This window comes from Pimephales promelas, chromosome 1, assembly GCF_988280905.1.
Source record: "Pimephales promelas chromosome 1, fPimPro1.hap1.1, whole genome shotgun sequence".
NCBI lineage: Eukaryota > Metazoa > Chordata > Actinopteri > Cypriniformes > Leuciscidae > Pimephales > Pimephales promelas.
Window position 1 is genome coordinate 10,645,046 of NC_142769.1, and position 20,208 is coordinate 10,665,253.

At 38.8% G+C, this 20,208-nt stretch overlaps 1 protein-coding gene across 2 annotated transcripts in view; it reads left to right on the forward strand.

Moving 5' to 3' along the window:
- LOC120477781 (phospholipid-transporting ATPase ABCA1) overlaps nucleotides 1-20,208 on the forward strand; it is a 265,488-nt gene that overhangs the window by 201,419 nt on the left and 43,861 nt on the right. For both annotated transcript variants that reach the window (XM_039669594.2, XM_089126189.1), the window contains exons 37-42: nucleotides 6,245-6,422; nucleotides 7,622-7,737; nucleotides 7,826-7,970; nucleotides 15,626-15,749; nucleotides 15,831-15,960; nucleotides 17,828-17,948. In XM_039669594.2, the coding sequence (XP_039525528.2) occupies nucleotides 6,245-6,422; nucleotides 7,622-7,737; nucleotides 7,826-7,970; nucleotides 15,626-15,749; nucleotides 15,831-15,960; nucleotides 17,828-17,948 (814 nt within the window). The remainder of the gene's footprint in view (nucleotides 1-6,244; nucleotides 6,423-7,621; nucleotides 7,738-7,825; nucleotides 7,971-15,625; nucleotides 15,750-15,830; nucleotides 15,961-17,827; nucleotides 17,949-20,208) is intronic.

Genomic DNA, 20,208 nt, shown 5'->3' on the forward strand with positions numbered 1-20,208 from the left:
CAACACACGCATACACAATGACTACAACACACGATAAAAGCATTTAAATAATAATGCACATGTGCACTATATGGACAAAAGAATGGGACATTATTTAATACTTCCCGGGTTTTATACTTAACTGACCCATAAATTTACATCAACCCTCCCTCCGGAATATGCAAAATAGGGGGGATGGCCATATTTCTGCGGCTTTGTCAAAGAGTGGAGAGCTGTAGCCATGCCGTCGAAAGGGTGTTATTTTCTCCCAGCTGTCAGGTCTTCTGTTTTCGGGCTTCCCACGGATGCTGTAGTTCGTCAAATTGATGTTTGATTATGTTCCTGAAAATGAAAATCGTAATTTACCTCTCTGTGCTTCGCATTTTACGGAAGACAGTTTCCAGAATCTCCACGAATTCAACACCGGATTCAACAAGAACTGTTGCTAAAACATGAAGCAGTTCCAACTTTAAAACCAGAGGCAGCAGTTGTTGGGCCACAACTTGTAAGACTTAATAATTTTACATTTATTTGGATGTATAATTTCAGACTTAATGTTTTAGTTTTATCAAGGACGTAAACAACTGCAAGCTGGCTTTAGTAGCCACTTAGTTATGCTATTTTGTGTCTATGACAAATGCGTACAAACATTTTGGACCTGAATTTTGTAAATGTATACTTTATGATGTAATTTTTCGATTTGATCAAGAACGTAAACCAATGCCAACACTGTTTGTTTTTAGTAGCTAGTTAGTTAGACAAACGTGTATAAAGTTCAAAAATGTATATGGAATCATCAGTTATCAGTGTACAGTATGGCTTGTTTACAGGTTTTATGTATTGTTTATCTAAATATGTATTACTGTTATAGATATTTACACATTGCCGCATGTACACCTAAAGAAAACGATACACTGAGTTAACTAAGTTTTGTGAATAGATAAACGGTTGTTCATTGTATCGATGAAAACAATAAATTTAAATAGCGGTATTACTCAGTCATTTATTTAGTTATATTAAAGGTGCCATATGTAATAATTGAGGTAACAATATACGAAAAATGAGCTACACGCATCAAAAGAATGAGAAGAAATAAGTGCAAAGATGTCATTAAAAAACTGACAAGTTATAGTGCTGCCGAGATATTAACCTGAATTAGCATGCTAAATTACTAGCCCCGGCCCGGCAGGTATCGTAATACCAGTTCCGGCCATGGGAGGTGGTATGCGGACGGGCAACGTTAGCACCAGCCAAACTGCAATACGCGAGTGAGTCGCGCTCGCGCCGGCTTGTGTGTGTACTTGAACCTGATGTCAGTCGTGTGGAAATACAGCCCACTACTACATTTCAGTTCAGGGAAGAGTTCAAAAAATGATTGGTCGACATTATGCATGAGGAATACATTTTGGTAAGTTGTAGCATACTGTATCTTTCAACAGTGTTCATGTTCTTTTTCCAGCTAGTAGAGACGATCGGTTCACGTGCGCTAGGGATCTGTAGTGTAACATGTACAACCGCCAAAACGGTATTTATTCTTTGAATTGCGTAATATAATTGACAGAATCTGAGAGCTTAACTAACCTGCTTGCTAAGTGTCAATTGCGTGTGTCTCACGGTGAATTCACGGCGCTAGCTTGATCAACATCAGCGAATGCTGTCTGTCAAATTAATTCACTAACAATAAAGGTGTAATATGAACAAAACGAATACCATAAACTTCAAATAATTGCCCAAGCTTTTATTTTCCCATACCGTCGAAATGCACCAGCTTGTTTTTGAGATCTATGAGGCGGTCTTCATCATTTAGTGTTGAGATTCATAGTGTTTAGTTTAGTTCACTCTAGTGTTTAGTTCATTGAGTCTCTGATCTCTAAAAATCTCCAAATGTTCCACGTAAAATTCTGCGGTCTTCCAACCTTTTACTATCATGTCAAATGATTTGAATAACATGCGCGATGGTAGGAGCACAAGTCATTTTTTGGAGGTATACTGCCCCCATCTGTTATGGAATATGGAGTAGGATTTGATTTATTATGTTAGATGGCACCTTTAACTGTTTAATCAGGAGAAAATCATATGTAACAAGCAGCATTAGCATTTTCAAGTAACGTTGACAGCGTATCGAAATCCATATATAATAATAGTAGAATAGAATAGAATTATATATATATATATTTTTTTTAAATATTCATTCAGAAATGTTTTGTAAGAGCTGTGTTTGGGGAGATTCTGCTTGACGCTGTTCATCGCCGCTTTCTGTGTCTGATTCTGGCTCAAACTGATACGGCAGTATCGACATCATTATGGTACATTTGACCGGAGCACATGCAACTTTCACCCGTCAAGTTTCTAGTCAACGTGCACTACGCGGTTTAGCCAATTACAAGACACCGGCCCAACTAACCAATCTGAGCCCATTGCTTGTTTCTGAGGGAGTGTTTTCATAGTCAACCGGTCGTTCAAATGACAGCGAAGAAAGCGGCTTACAATAAAGGTGAATTTTATGAAAAATAAGGCTTTAAGAAAGAAAAAAACACACACACAAAGACATGTTCTATTGCACCCCATAAGCACAATCATGCAAAGAAAAAAAGCAGTAAACCACCCCTTTAATATCAGCACCAACACTGTCTGGCGAGAGCTTCATAGATTGGGTTTCCTTGGCCAAGCAGCTCCATGCAAGCCTCACGTCCACAACTACAGTGCCAAGTGTCGGATGGATTGGTGTAAAGCACACTGCCACTGGTCTCTGGGCCAGTGGAAACTTGTTCTCTGGAGTGATTAATTATGCTTCTCTGTTTGACAGTGTCATTGGCAAGTGTGGGTTTTTGTAGATGCCAGGAGAACATTACCTGCCTGAATCTGTCTACTGTAAAGTTTGGTGGAGGAATAATGAATGCTGGGGCTGTTTTTTTTTCACAGGTTGTTCTCGAGCCCTACTTCCAGTGAAGTGAAATCTTAATGCTTCAGCATGCTAAGACATTTTTGAACAATGCTTCCAACTTTGTAGGGACAGTTTTGCAAAGGGGGGATCAAATATTAAAGGGTTAGTTCACCCAAAAATGAAAATTAAGTCATTAATTACTCACCCCCATGCTGTACCAACCCCGTAAGACCTTCGTTCGTCTTCGGAACACAAATGAAGATATTTTTGATTAAATTTGAGAGCTGTATAACTACCACATTGGCTCCTAAGGGACTGCCTCTTGACGGCCCAAAAAGTCAATGAAGAAAATGTTTAAATATCCCAAGTGACTACCGTGGCTCAACTATATGTTTATCAAGCGACGTGAATACTTTTTGTGCGAAAAAACAAACAAAAATAACGAGTTTATTCGACTATTTCTTTTCTTCCTTGTTGGCCAGAAACGAGATTTCCTTAGATTTTTTTTTGAGATTTCCTTAGATTTAGATTGTTTTTTCGCACAAAAAGTATTCGCGTCGCTTGATAAACATATAGTTGAGCCACGGTAGTCACTTGGGATATTTAAACATTTTCTTCATTGACTTTCTGGACCGTCAAGAGGCAGTCCCTTAGGCAGCCAATGTGGTAGTTATACAGCTCTCAAATTTAATCAAAAATATCTTCATTTGTGTTCCGAAGACGAACGAAGGTCTTACGGGGTTGGTACAGCATGGGGGTGAGTAATTAATGACTTAATTTTCATTTTTGGGTGAACTAACCCTTTAATGTCTATGTATTTATATTGCGATGTCATAACAGTCCCTGTTGGTGTCAGGTGGTCCCAATATTGTTGTCCATATACGCCTTATTCACGGCAGCGCCATCTTTGATTTTTAATGAGAATGAAAGGCTGTGAGGGATAGTCATGCATCTCTTCAATGGGCTGTACTGTTATTTAATGTGTTTTCGGATTGTTCTGCTCATGAAACAGTGGAAAAATATCTTTCCAAGAAATGTCAGTTGACAAAAAACTCCCGACAATGTAAGCTGTGGAAAATTGTAAGCAATCTAGGAGCTTTATTCAGCTTTTTACAGCGGATGCCATTGGAAACACGGTAAGTCTATCCCTCATAGCCTCACTTTCATACCTGTCATGGCCCTGCTCTGAATAAGGTCTATAGTGTATTTTGTGTTAAGAAATCACATTACTGTTATTATTTTTATTATTAAGTATTTTTACCTGAGGTACAGTTACAATTAGGGCTGGGTAATACATATCGATTTCTCGATATTAATCGATTCTCATTTTTACGAACCGATATCGATTCTTAAATCTCATCGATTAGTCATCCTGTTTCATTTGAATGAATGGGACATTGTATCGCGGCTGCGCGCATCCAAAAAATCGCAATAATCTTTATCCTTTGTTGCTATTAATACGAAACAAAGTCTCAATTTTCAAGTTACGTCCATTTTCTTTAAAAATTCAAAAACATAAATAGCGTTTTGGCGCTGTGGCGTGAGATCGCTCTGGAGAAGCAGCAGCGCTGATCTCTCTTCCGGATTAATAATACCAGTCACAGCGCCAAATAAACATGAATGAGCGTCTGAAAGTGAGTTAAAAGATAGAGTATAACTTATCGAAATCCGTATCATGTCACATTGATTCGCTCAATCAGCATTTCAACCGTGGAAAGATGTCAGTTAAACAGCTTGTAATCAATGTATCGTCATATTTACCTCAGAAAACCCACATACACTCGTTAGTCAGCTAGAAAAAATAACTCTAGAGAGGAGCATTTTGCTAAATACATAGGCTACACCATATTACATATGCATTATAATCTTAATGTTCTTCAATATTTAATGCATATTTGAATAAATCTGGCAAGTTTTTGTGACAGCCACCATTTAAATGTTTATATTTCATATAATCTTCTTATTGTAAAAATAAATAAAAGTGTAATTTAATTGTTTGTATAGCTACAAAACACTTCATTATTACCTTCATATTAGGCTAATGAAGCCTATTGGCTACAACTAGACTCCCATAGTTTACAGCATTTAAGAGATTTGATTCCCTTGAGAAAAATGGCCATTTATTGTAACTGATATCCAAAATAATCGATATCGAATCGAATCGTAATCGAATTGCAAGCTTGTGAATTGAAATCGAATCAAATTGTGAAATTTGTCTCAATACCCAGCCCTAGTTACAATGTTAGTAATGTTTTCAAATTATAATTTTTTTTCATGACAACCCTTTTGAAGAAATAAACTTTTTTCTTCAGCAAGAATGCGTTAATTAAAAATGACAGTAAACACGTTGCAGAAGATTTCAATTTGAAATAAATGCTGTTCCCTTGCAAAACTGGGATGTATTCCCTGTTTGAACGTGTTTGTGTGCACACACCTGTGTTTGTGTGTTTATGTAGGGTTTTTTGTGTGTGTGTGTGTGTGTGTTCATGCATAATTAAACTCAGCTTGTGAAGGCATGATGATCACAAAATATTTTGGTGTCAAAAATGGACCACAGTTAGAGTATTGAAGTATCATACTGATCACTGACACATAATGCGTGTGTGTGTGAGCGCACGCATGCACGCAGTTTAAATGACCATCTTCTTGTCTGTAATGAGGTCGTCAGTTCCCTCTAATCATGAATAATGCAGTCCTGAAACTCAATCACCTTCACCGTGTGAGAGATTGTGTGTTCAGCATCAGGTCTCACCTGAACGTCAGTGAAGAAAGAGTAAGAGATTGAATCTATTAGGCATAAACAGCAGGGTGTCAAAAAAAAATGAGGAGACATGAAACGATGTCCCAGAATGCCCTGCGTGAGGTGGATGTTGTGAAGTCAGAGTTTGTTAAAGTTTTATTCCCAAGTAAATTTTGACAAGACCAAGTTTCGAAAAAGACCAAGAGAGCGAACTTTCTCAGAAACCCACATGGCATCTCAATTTAAAACCACATAACTACCTATTAATCTGATGTTACAAGACCAGCATCTGTTTTTAAACTTGTTTCTCTGAATATTGTGTTGGTTTGTACTATAGCTGTTCTATATGATACCACACTGTTTAATTTAACAGTGGTAAATAACACAAGCATGACAGTTACTGCATTATATTTATTTATTTATTATATTTACTAAAATAATAATGAGTGCGAACGAAAAAAGTATTTTAGAGTTTACCTTTCTGTTATTAGTCTAATCTGTCAAAATAAAAGTCCTGCTTATGACACGATTGCAGATGGTTTTAAAAAAGGCAAATATCATTATTTATTTACTGTAAACGTGCATGTGTAAATTAACCATACCATAGTCATAAACTCACATCATGTTTTCCTTTCTTACAGGGCCACGACCTCTACGGATGTAGTTGTGTCGATTTGTGTGATCTTCGCCATGTCCTTCATCCCCGCCAGCTTCGTCCTCTTCCTCATCCAGGAGCGCGTCAGTAAATCCAAACACCTGCAGTTTGTGAGTGGCGTGAATCCTACCATCTACTGGCTGGCCAACTTCACCTGGGACATGGTACATGTGAAACACTTCACTTTTTGTCGTTGCTGTGCCTATAATGTTCCTTCTGCTCTGAAAGATGGATGGAAAGTGGAAGGGTACACGAGAACTAAAAAGAGGAGCTGAGATAGCTAATTAAAACTCTATTAAAACTCTATCAATTTACCACTGAATACGGTTCACAGCCTCCATTGTTCTTTGTCATATGTTACATTCTCTGTGGAGAGAGATAAATTCACCTTCACTAATAAATTGCTTATAAATTAATTAGTGTCAAGGGAGATAAAATGGGTTTGCAACCTATGCAGCGCAAAAAAAACCAAAAAAAAAAAACCCGTCTTACTCTATATAATTTTAAAAACTGCTACATAAAGAAATACTACAGTATATAATGAGGTGCTATAATTTTTTTTTTCCAAAATTTGTGTTTAGTAAACCCATAGTTGCACATGTGGACAACACTGTTTATTTGCATGCATAATATCATATATAAAATAGGCATATAGTAAAGATGGATGCAAGTGTTTTTTTTTTTTTTTTAATAATGCATACAAAAGGGACTATTAGCACTACATGATTTGGGGGAAATATATAATGAAAAATGTTTTAATTGCAATTTAAAGTAAGATACAAAAATAAAAAAAGGTTTAAAATAATATGTATATTATTGTTATAAAATAAAATATCAAACAAAATAAATATTACTAATGGACTATTTCACTATGAAATGCTAAAATAATTATTATAATTTTAGTTTATAGTAAATTTGTAAAATTACAATACTTATATTTGTCTCCTAATTTCTTAATGTTTCGAAATTAAATCGTTGAGTTTTTATTTTAGCGATACAGTTTAACACTTCTCCTTTGTTTGGCAGCAGGTTTATGAACTCGTCTCATTGAAATCTTATGTAATATTTAGCATGTTGCGTTTTCAAATGCATGTTATAAGTGACGAACTCACAGCACTTGCAGATTTGGAGGTCATGTGAAGCAGCATTTACTGCAAATCATGATCTACTTGTGTGTAAATGAACATGGTGCAGTGCATATATTTATTTAAGTACTTTTGTTATCAATTGTTAAGCAAACAAAACAGTGTTGTTATTATGGATTAATTAGTATTACTTAACACATTTAATTTATTGTATTTCTTTTGTTGTTATTGTTCTCGGGTGTCTTTTAAGTATTATGTTTGATCCTGTTGTGTTTCAGTGTAATTATGCCATCCCGTGTATCATCGTCATCGTCATCTTCCTGTGTTTCCAACAAAAATCGTACGTCTCTCCACCCAACCTACCTGCGCTCATACTGCTGCTGTTGCTTTATGGGTGAGTGTGTGGTGGATGTTTGTTTTTTCATCTCCTGGAATTTAAAAGTGTTTTGTGAGTGTTTGTATCATGTGTTTTTGTCTCACAGGTGGTCCATCACTCCGATGATGTATCCCGCCTCGTTCCTGTTCAGCGTTCCCAGCACAGCGTATGTGGTTCTGACCTGCATCAACCTCTTCATTGGCATCAACGGCAGCGTAGCCACATTCGTCATGGAGCTCTTTGACGACCCGGTGAGAGTCCAGCACACACAATTTAGCCTGCAGTGACATTGTGTCTGTTATTTCAATTTATTTTTCCGAAGAGTGTGTCGTTCTTATCATCTGTGACGTACAAAGCACAAAGCTTTCTTTCAGCCCAACCTGATGCTTAGGATCTTTTCACACCAAGAACAATAGTTATATTGATAACAAATCACAACTTTTGATTCAGATCCTATTATAGATTGAGTAACGAATCACCTACTTGAAGTGAGAAGTCAGTGCTACTGTCTTTTCGACTTTAAAGTAACGGCAGCACATGATTACTAAAAATGTGTTTGTGTGGACGCTTATATTGTTATACCAGTTTATCCAATGTACAAATTACGGTATTTTAACATTTCACAAAAGGTGCCGTTTGGTCTGGTTTTGTTTTCGTAATAAATGGTATTTACACTTTTTTTGGACTATTTAATAGCATACCAAAAAGGTGTGTTTTTTCTTACAAAGTTTCTAAAACATTATTTTGTTTATAACGTTTTAGATGTGGTCTCTAAAACATTTTTAAGATGTTGAAGTGCAACATTACCTTACTGCAACCAAAATATAACACTGTGAAAATGTTTTTTGTTTTCTTGGGTAAATGCTGCTGAAATCAAGCTGTAATCATAAATGTGAATTGAATTTAATTAATCAAATTATCCAGGGCTGTTTTCGCAAAAACGACAAATGTGCAAATATTCTAGTCCGAGTAATGCTTAGCTTGACATACTGTTTTAGTCCAATTAAAATGGAACTTTAAAAAGGGAGTTAAATGATAAATAAGTGTGCTAATAACTAGTTAAAATAATAGTGCAGCCATCTTCACGAAACCTTGTAAAGACGACAATAAAATGTGCTGTAGAGCTGCTCTAAACTGCTGTATTTCAAAGATGCCATGCCATAAATTGGTGAATCCAGTGAGTAGATGCCCCAGTTAGTTTGTTGAATGGAGCAGAATTAAGGCATTCAGATATGTGTTTTTAAAGCTGAACTTTAAACACGTTTGTGTGTATGACGGCAGACGTGTGTCTTAGAGAATATGGGTCAGTGTAAATCCTGTGTGATTTCACCGTCTCTGGTGTTTGTGATGATGAATGAGCAAGAAAATGGGCAAGAAAACTGTTGCATGATTTCTTCAACTGTGTTTGAGTGTGTTTGATGAATCACACGCTGCTGAAGACGGCTCGACTATCATCAGAACGATTTTTCATCAACTTTAGATTTTAGCTTGAGATTGAGGATACATGCGGAAGTATTGATCATTCTCTTATTTGTGGGTGTTGGGTTGTTTTGTTTTAAAAATTGTGGGTAGACATTTGTATTCGGTTCCAATGTATATAATATATAATGATAGACTCCACATAGAGTGAAAAAATTAATGTTCTTTTGACATATTTTTCACATTTAGACTCATTATATAAAATGCAAAGCAAAATGTAGGTGTGTCGGGGTTTGCTTCAAACAGTTATGACCTTATACAAAAAAAAAAAGAAAAAAAAAACATTTAATGGAATATAGTTTCCCAAAAATAAATATTCTGTCATTTTTTAATCACTTCTATACCCGCATGCTCTTATGTTAAAGGAGTAGTTCACTTTTAAAAAATAACTTTTGCTGATAATTTACTCACCCCCATGTCATCCAAGATGTCCATCTCATTCTTTCTTCAGTCGAAAAGAAATTAAGGTTTTTGATGAAAACATGCCAGGATTTTTCTCCATATAATGGACTTCAATGGGAACCAAAAGGTTCAAGGTCCAAAAGATCAAAGTTCAAAGGGGTTTAAACAATTCCAGACGATGAATAAGGGTCTTATCAAGCGAAACGATCGCTCATTAAAAAACAAATAAAAAAGTTTAAGTTTTATAAGCTCAAATGCTCGCCTTGCTCTGTTCTGTGATGCGCGTTCGTGGCTCTCCTGTTCAAACTCGTACATCAAAATGAACGAATCTTTTCCCGAGTCTATTCGTTCATTTCGTTCGTTGAATGAATCAATTGACACGAAAAAAGATTCGTTTGCACTGAAACTGTCTTTTGGACCTTGAACCGTTTGGTTCCCATTGAAGTCCATTATACGGAGAAAAATCCTGGAATGTTTTCATCAAAAACCTTAATTTCTTTTCAACTGAAGAAAGAAAGACATGGACATCTTGGATGACATGGGGGTGAGTAAATTATCAACAGAAGTTTTTTCAAAAGTGAACTACTCCTTTAAACACAAAAGGAGAAGTTCAACAGATCATGCATGTTGCTCTTTTCCTAACAAGTGTTATTGTTCACTAACACTAAGACTATTAAAATTGTTTGTAATAATTTAAATAAAATGAAATATAAATATTACATGAAAAACTTTATGAAAAGCTAAAATTTAAGCTTAAGTACTAAAATTACAAAAAACAAATCCATAAAATTAAATATAAAGCTGAAAAACAAACATTAAAAATGATTAAGCACAACATAACTTAAAACGTCTCGATTATGGTAACCCTCATTCACTGAGTAGGGAACGGAGACGTCTCGTCGGAGGAGTTTCCAACGAATTGGGATCATGCTAGGGAGACCAATTGCCTTCGAGTGAATTAAAACGAGCCAATGAATATTGGCATGCAGGACTTGTATTCCGCGCCCCGCCTGCCAGTGCAGATATAAAGCGGAAACCCCTTGCCTGCCCGAAGGGAGCCACTGGAATACACATATGTACTGGCCCGAAGGGAAGTGCAACATTTGGCAGTCCTTGAGGTAGTCCCAGCCCGAGGGGTAGGAGCGTACTCAGCAAGGACGACAGAACAGGTCTGTCGAGGGAAAGACACAGTGCTAACCCACAGGGTAGCTGGAACGTGGAAGAAATGGGTCACCGTAAGGTAGGGCTGGGCGATATGGACCAAAAGTCATATCCCGATATATTTAGGCTAAATATCGATATACGATATATATCGCAATATTTTTTTTCCGCAAAGTGAGAGCAAATGTTCACTCAAAGCCAAATATGAGTCACAAGTAGCCTAGTTTTATTGAAACCAGCTATTTCAGTGAACAGGTGAAAAATCAAATGAATAAATAAGAAAAAGGTTTCTTCACCTGGTTCATAATTAAATGCTCAGCTATTCTATTAACAAGAAAATGTAAAAATAAATACTGTACAACAACAGGAGTACCTTTTTTTTTATTATTTATTTATTTTTAATCAAAGTTCCATAAGGTGGGTGTGGGAAAATGAAGTTTGCAGTTAGCTTTTTCGCAGTGTTTCCTCTTTTCCCTCTGTGGTGGCAGGGATATTCCCATGACCACAATTCCTTGCCCCCGGTGTTTAAACCTGCCTAAATATTATAAAATGAAAGGCTCCAAATTTAGAGCGGCAAATCGATTTTGCGCCCCCCGTGCGCAAAATGAGGCACTTGAAGCAACGCGAAGTCACAATGTACAGTTTAAAAGTTTAAGCACAAAGTAAAGAGATATTTGATGCTTAGTATATTATATCTATGCAACAGTTTATTGAGCCTTTTCTTTTAACAGTTTTAAATTTCAGTTACAGTGCGCATGAAAAACAATTAATTGTGCTTTCTACTCCAGTGCTGTAATAACAGACACCCAGGAGAAAGGAATACGATTTAGAAAGCGCTATAAACTCCAGTAAGAAAGTCATTTCATGAAAACCATATAAATGTATCTACAAATAAAGTATAATAATGGGAACATTGATCTTGAAGAGAGTTTCGTTGTGTTACTGTCTTAACAGAACGTGGCGCGCTGTTTGAATGCTGAATGGAGAATGACTGAGGAGAGATGAGTTTCCATTAACTTAACGACTTAAATATTAATTAAATTTTTAATTCATTTTAAATTCATGACTTAAATTCATTTTTACCTCACATTATGCTATTGAATGACTTTAGAAGTCTTGGAATATAGTGCGAAAACTTTATGGTGGTTTACAATATTTTTTATGTCTTTAGTGGGGCTAACAATAACACAATAGTGTGTGCACAATACCGGACTTCACTGAGAAGCTGCTGCAGCCGTGGCGGGATGATGTTTGGTGCGGCGGCCGCGGGAGAAAGACTGCAGAGGAAACACTATTCATGGTTATCGATGGCTTGTGGCTGGGGCTTCTGCAGCGCGCAGGTGTTCGCGCAGGGAGCAGTGCAGTGAGGATCACAGCGCTTATTTGAACTATATCGATATATGCGATAAGATCTAATTCCATATCGCATTTAAAAATATATCGATATATTTTTTATATCGATATATCGCCCAGCCCTACCGTACGGACCACTGTTAAGGCCACCCAGTCTATTAACAACTCCTACGAGAGGTATAATAGACCTGGATCCGCCTCGCCTGGTGCCGGAGGGATGATGGAGGAACTGGAGGTTAGCCGTTTGTTGGGGAACCAACGGAGCAAAAAAGCGCACGTATACGGCTCATAAGGCGGGAGTGGCGCAGCAAGCCGACAAGACCTATTTCCTCGCAACACTGGCCGTAGCGAGTACACGGGAGGAAACAGGTTCAACACGTAAGCTATAAAACCTGGCAAATTTGTTAGGTGTCGTATAGCCCGCTGCTCTACAGATGTCTGTCACCAAGGCGCCTTGTGCCAGCACTCAGGAGAGAGTGGAGAGAGCTGTCAACCTTCTGGGCAAAGCACTTCCTGGGATTCATATGCCCGGACAATAGCATCCACTAGCCAGTGGACTAACCTCTGCTTGGAGACAGCTTTCCCCTTCTGCTGGCCTCCGTAACAGATGAAGAGCTGCTCTGAGGTCCTAAAGCTTTGCGTTCTGTCCAATTAGCAACGTAGGGCACGTATGTGACAGAGAAAAGCTGGGGCTGGGTCTGCCTCCTCCAAAGGCATGGCTTGCAGGTTCACTACCTGATCTACAAACAGAGTGGTAGGAACCTTGAGCAAATCCGAATCGGGGTCTCAGAACAACATGAGAAAGGCCCGGTCCGAACTCCAGGCACGATTCGTCAAATGTATCGTGATGAGCGGCTATTGCGGCAACTGCCGTCGTTCCAACCTATCTTCCAAGTTCGGGGGTCTTCCCGGCGGGAAGAACACCAAACGACGAACAGGTTCCACTTTGATGCATAGAGGCACCTTGTAGAGAGGGCTCTAGCGGAAATGATGGTATCTACCACAGCTTGTGGTAGGCCACCTAGAACCTCCGCGTCCCATCCAGGAACCAGACATGGAGTCTTCAGAGGTCTCTGAGAAAGCAGGTCCTTCCTCAGAGGAATGGTCCAGGGAGGTGCTGTCGCGAAGAGCAAGAGTTCCAGGAACCAGGTCTGGTTGGGCCAGTATGGCGCAACTAGCAAGACCTGCTCCTCGTCCTCCCTGACTTGTCCCAGTGTCTGTGCAAGAAGGCTCACTGGGGGAAACGCACATTTACATTCTCTCGTGCCGAGAGATCCTCCGGTCAGGGAATAGAACAACTGGCAACGGGTCGTGTCTGGAGAGGCAAACAGATCTATCTGAGCGGCTCCGAAGATTCCCCATATCAGCTGGACCACCTGGGGATGGAGTCGCTATTCTCCCGGAAGGGCGGTTGCCGTGAGAGCTCGTCTGCTGCACGGTTGAGTGCACCTGGGATGTGAACGGCCCGAAGCGACCTCAGATACATCTGACTCCATAGGAGGAGATGGCGAGCGAGTCGCGACATACGACGGAAGCTTAGACCACCTTGATGGTTGATGTATACTACTGGTGCAGTGCTGTCCGAACGGACCAGTACATGTTTGCCCCGGAGACGGGCTGTGGCTGCTTCGGCTCATGATATACTTGATCACCTCCGACTGCTTCTGAACGGCGGAGAACTGTTGGGTGCAGCTCTCCAACGCTTCACCGAGGAGGCCACCCTGGGATATGGGGATGTTCAGGAACCCATTCTTCTCCAACTCCCCCACATCCGCGAGGTTGAGCCATAGGTGTTACTCCTGGAGCATAAGAGTTGACATCGTCTGACTGAGGGCCAGTGCTGTAACTTGCACAGCTCAAACCCGATTCAGAACTACCCTTGTATACTCTGTGTTTTGGCTTCACACAGACTTGTAGTGGGGAAGAGGTGGTCCACTATTAGCAAAGCCACCCCACCACTAAGGGTAGTGAGAGAGGAAAACATTTTGCACATTTTGGCATGTTTGGCTTTCCAGAGCACCAGTTGCCAAAAGCTTTTTCACACGCATCCAGGAAGGCAAGGGACAAGGCAATTACGCATTGCACTGCGCCCCTAGAGTAGCCCGGGAAGTGTGGCTGTCAAGTCTGAAGCTGATTCAGCATGAGCACGCACACCATTACAGTGGGAACTCAGCGTCATCATTTCCAGAGAGTAACAGCTCTCTCTCCAATGCAGCGATCGACATCTGCCCTCCCCTGGAGCCCTGAATGAAATAGTTGGCCCCTCATGAGAAGGACCAGAGATTCCACCCGAAGCTGCCAGGAATGCAAAACAGTGAACGTGGCCATACCTTGATGGCACACGGCACTCTGAGCGCTCAACCCCTTGAGAAGAGAGCATAAACCACCCACGAACAGAGTCTCAGCATGTTTGCGATGCGCTAGAGGAGTGAAGTTTCCGAGGAGGTGGTCTCGTCAGAGATCCTCTAATCACCAATGCTATTAACCAAAATAGCCCTCTGACGTTGGCCACCAGAAGAGGAACTAGATTTGGGAACAGGCAAAGGCGCGCATCTAGACCCCCGAATGACGCACGCTGGGTTGATGCAGCCGGCAGCTCGACGGCACGCTGAGCGGCTCAAGCCTTTACGAGAAAGGGAAGACGAAAAATACGCCGACTTGATCAAGCTCTCATAAGAGAACATAAACCACCCAAGAACACAGTCTCATCATGCTTGCCCAGGCATGTGAAACAGTGATCGCGGCCGTCAAATGAGGACAAGAAACGACCTCATCCAGAAACACACGGGTGAAACATCATCCTGAAAAGGACGCAATCTTCACCTGTGTTGCTCTTTTCACACAAAACGCTCTCTTATTGTGCTGAAGCACGCAGAGATATACGCGACAACACAGGGAGGAAACTGCAAGCCTGCTGTGCGCACTCAACCGAATAGACAGCCGCGATAACAGCTCTTTGAAAAAGGAGCAGATCGCGTGAAGCAGCAGCTGGTACCCGGGAGATCGCGAAGATCGCTGAAGCGCAGTCACACCAACACAGAGAGGACTCGGAGAAAACAGCAGACTCGTTGAGCGTAAAGATAAATTATTAATCTTGAAGCTCATCCACTCAGAGAACACAACCGGTTGGCTCTGAAGCTAAAAGCATGTGTGTGCACTCTCTTCCGCTTTATATCTGCACTGGCAGGCGGGGCACAGAATGCAAGTCCTGCATGCCAATATTCATTGGCTCGTTTTAATTCACTCGAAGGCAATTGGTCTCCCCGTGATCCCAATTCGCTGTACTAAACTCATGTAATTTTATATATATCTATACTAAAATTACACTGCAAAGTGCATAGTGTGAAGTCATTATCAATTAAAAGATAATAAAAATAACTATTAAACACATCCGTATGACACAATCAGTGAAACAATGTGCATGTAAATTTACTCATTTTGAAGAATCACGTATTTCCAATCTAACATTGCTCTCAACATTGTTCTCTGTCTCATCTGTCTTTATGTCCAGAATATAACTCGCATCAATGACATCGTGAAACAGGCTCTGCTAGTGTTTCCTCATTTCTGTTTGGGAAGAGGCCTGATGGACATGGCCCAAAACCAGGCAATGGCCAACCTCTACAAAAACCTGGGTAAGACATTGACGCATCGCATACGGAAGTTTGTAGTTCAGTGTTGATTTGTGGTACAGTAAGTGAGTTCTTTCTTTTCAGGTGAAGACCGCTTTGAAAATCCTCTCAACTGGAACTTGGTGGGCAAGAATCTGTTTGCCATGTCCATTCAGGGTGCGGTTATGTTCGGCCTGACCCTTCTCATACAGTACAACTTCTTCTGCAAACCAAGGTAAGAAAAAGACAAAAATCTCACTCCTAAAAAAAAAAATCGGTTGGCACCTACTGTACCAGTCAAAAGTTTGGATTAAATTTAACAACATTTACGTACTATATAATTAGGGTTAATGTTTGGTTTACGGTTAATTGCTTCTAATTAAAATAAGTTACTGTTATTACTAATACTATAGTATGTAAAATTAATAAGATTGTAAAAGTAACACTGTACATATATATATTTTTTTACTTTAATATTTTTTATTCTGCTTACTCCGCTTCGCGTCGTGCCTAACAACACCCTTCAGCCATTATTCACTTATTCACGATACAGCACAGCCTCTCATACCTTGCCTAAATATATATATATATATATATATATTAGTGCTGTCAAACGATTAAAATATTTAATCACGATTAATCACATTAATGTCATAGTTAACTCGCAACTAATCGCACATTTTTATCTATTCTAAATGTCTTTTGATTTCTTTTTATTACATTGTTTTTGTTCTCATTTTAATGCTCTTATCAACATGGAAAAGTGGATTGGCTTGTTTAGTGCAAATGTTTTATTATTATTATTATTATTATTATTATTATTTTTATTATTGAAAATAACATTGCAATTGTGCTCAATTTCACACTAACCTATAAATAATCTTTCACACAATGTAACACTGTCCATCAATAAAAGGGTGAAAGAAATACTGACGAGGTCCTGATATTGATGAGGGGGTGGAGAATTCGCATAATCTGTGTGTGTGTTTGCTTGGCCATCATCAAGTGGTGTTTCAGACAGGACGTGCTGCGATGATGATAACTCAGTTCACAACGACAAAACACACAGATCACTTGGACTTGTCAATGGGACAATTTGGCAACATTCCATTCAGAATCTTAGGGCATCCATTTCGACGTCTCGCGCTCGTCATCCACTCGTCATGTTACTATTTGGCCGGCTCGCAAGCCGAAACGAGTGTGTGCGGCACAAAACGTCCTCGCGCTGCACTCTGAAACCCATTCATTTGGCTTGCGAAGGAAGTTTTTTTGCTTCTTCGACCAAAATGCAAGCGGATCTAGACCGTTAACAAAACAACAGGCCATCGCAAACACACATTTCGGCTTGTGAGCCGGCTTTGAGTGGATGACGAGCGCGAGACGCCGAAATGGATCAGGACGATAAAAAAATGTACGCCGTTAAAATGGGTTTGTGTTAACGCCATTAATAACGCGTTAAACTGACAGCCCTAATATACATATATATATATGAATATCCTATACAACTAAACAAAATAACAGTTCTGACAAAAGATTCTAACAAATTGGAAATTGGTAATTACTGTAGTCTTATTAAAATATTTCATTAATTTGAATTAATTGCACACATATATATATATATATATATAACGTTTGAATGAATGATTCAGTGACTCACTCATAAATACTTTTTTCATTACTTGATGATTTTTGAAACAAATCTCATGAATGAATGATTCAATGACAAAAACCTTTTTTAGGTCAATTGTCTCCACCTAGTGGCGTGATGATGTAATTGAAACAATCGGCAAGTTGCTTTCAAAAAGTGCTTTTCTGTACTTTGGCCACTACCGTAGAAATCAATGTTTATTTACCAACTATAAGCTTTTATCCCAGTACTGCTGTGATTCTTTGAATATTTGTAACACAGAAATAATGAATTCTGTGTGTGGTTTGTGACTGTTTGTGAAGCCTATACCTCTACATGACAACTGCTCTCTCTCTAGATCAGCAGCAGTGCAGAGATCGCAGTCTTTTAACGATTAATCGTGCAGCTCTAAAATATACACACACATGATCATGTCGTCTGCTCTGGGGGTAAATTCACACATCTTTACACACAGGTCGATAAAGTCACTGCCTACATCATCAGGAGGAGAGGATGAAGATGTGACTCGGGAGCGTGAACGTGTGCACCAGGGTGGAGCTCAGAATGACCTGCTCCAAATATGTGACCTTACTAAGGTATTTCCTGTTCTTGTGGCATCAGAGAGGTGTATTGTTTCCTTCCATTCATTCAGGAATGATGAATTACCAGCTTCATATTTTGAAAAGTGCCATAGTTGGCAGTTGTGAAAAGTCGGGTGAACAGTTGATGCCAGCTGGTCAACCAGCTAAATGAGCTAAACTGTTTTGAACAGTTTAAAGGTCCCCTGACATGAAATTTTCACTTTGTGAGGTTTTTTAACATTAATATGAGTTCCCCTAGCCTGTATATGGCCGATTTGTAAACCGAGCTTTGGCTAACTTTCTCTGCCTTTGTGAAATGAAATCTCAGACGGACTGATCTTGAATCTCCTCAGCATGACGTGATACTGACGAAAGGTAACCTCCCCTTTCTCTGTTTTGGCCGCCCAGAGAATGCGGCTCGCCCATGAGAAGATTTACGAACGCGTGAGCTCGATTTGAGTTTTTCCTCAAGAGATATCATGGCTTGCAAAGAGCGAAGCATGGCAGTTGATCAGTGTTTGGATGTACAAATGAACGCAAACGTATTTTTTTAGTTCTTTCATACGAGCCTCTGAAGAAACAATGGGTTAATTTTATTTTGTCTGGAAATGCGCCGACACAACTTCCCAAACATTTCACAGATGAGTGTTTCCTCAACTTTGGCCAATACAGAGCTGGCCTCAATGAACGTCTGAAAATAAATCGATCGAGTGACCAAGCAATAATTTCTGACGTGTAGCCTAATTGTTCAAGTTCAGACAGGTAATCATTCTCTCAAAATTGTTCAATACTGTTTATGCATAAGTCAAGCCAGTGACTAAAATATCAACTTCACATCATTTAAATATGATCAAGTAATCTTATTTAAATTGTGAACAAATTATATACACCAAGCATCAAAGAACAATTTTTCCACACAGCACGAGTTTATCTGGACATCTCGTTATGAAATCAATGGCACACGTTACACTGCACAATGTACATCTCTTGCTGTACATCATCATGTTGGTGAAAGCATTAGAGAGAATGCAGAAACTGCGTCGCAATGATAAGATCTTCATTCTAGCAATCATCTGCTTGCTCAATGTTCATCACAGCAATATTTTATGTGATAGAAATAGATCTAAATACTTTAAAAACTTCTCACGACTCGTTAATCTCGATAGCTTTAATAGTAAAAATGCATAATAGCTGTAGGAAAAATATTTGAGAGAGTTTCACATGTAATATGTAGCTATTTCATATGCAAGCATGTCAGCCAATCATAGCAGTGGACGGTTACACTAAATTCAAACAGAGCGTTCAAATCAGAGTCTAAAATCAAGCTCGGAAAAATACGTTTTATTTCTGAATTATGACTATTTTTGATCTAAAAAAAACATACGAGCATTATAAGGGCAACCCAGGAAACTTTATAAAATAATACAAAAACCCCATGTCAGGGGACCTTTAAGATAAGCAAACTAGCTTTTTTTTTCCGCAGCAGGGTTATTCTGATCAATACCGTTTTCTCTCACTTGATTATTTTATAATCAAAAAGGCCAAACACCAGTTTTTTGTTTTTTTTTTGTTTTTGTGCTAACTCTTTTAGTTTCATTAAATATTAAATTAAAGTTTAGTTTACCATAAATGCTTGTCAGTGTATTTGGCAGTACACTTTAACCATAATTCAAAGCCTGTAGATAGAGGCAATTGTGAAATGACATATAAAGATGTACTTTAGTCCTAATTAACAGGGTCAAAACATAAACTATAGCAGGTTTTTGTTTAATTACAATTAACATGCGAAGAGTTCAGATGCAAAAGCCTCTAAGTGCCATTTGAAATTTTCTTCTAGAATGATCATTTTTATAAAGCTTGTTTATTTAAGTTCAGTAATTTCACATAAATGGCAATTCATAGGTAATCTTCATTGACATTTAAGTGAAATTACTGAACTGAAATATATAAGCTTGATAAAAATAATCATTTTAGAAGAAAATTTCAAATGGCACTTAGAGGCTTTTGCATCTGAACTCTTCAGGTGTCTGAAAACATTACATTCAGTTTACACTTAAATATATTCTTTTAAAGAATATTATTTCCATAATAAGTAAAAAAAAAAAAAAAAAAGTATGCTATACTAAAGTATGCTCCTTGTTTCACAAGGATAGACTTTGAATATTCAGGGCAGAGGCTTGTGGTTCCAGGTGTGTGAGTGTACAGATGTGCACAAGAGTGTCCAGTGATTAAGAGTGAGAGTTTGATTGGCCTGTTCTGTAATCAGACTTCTCTG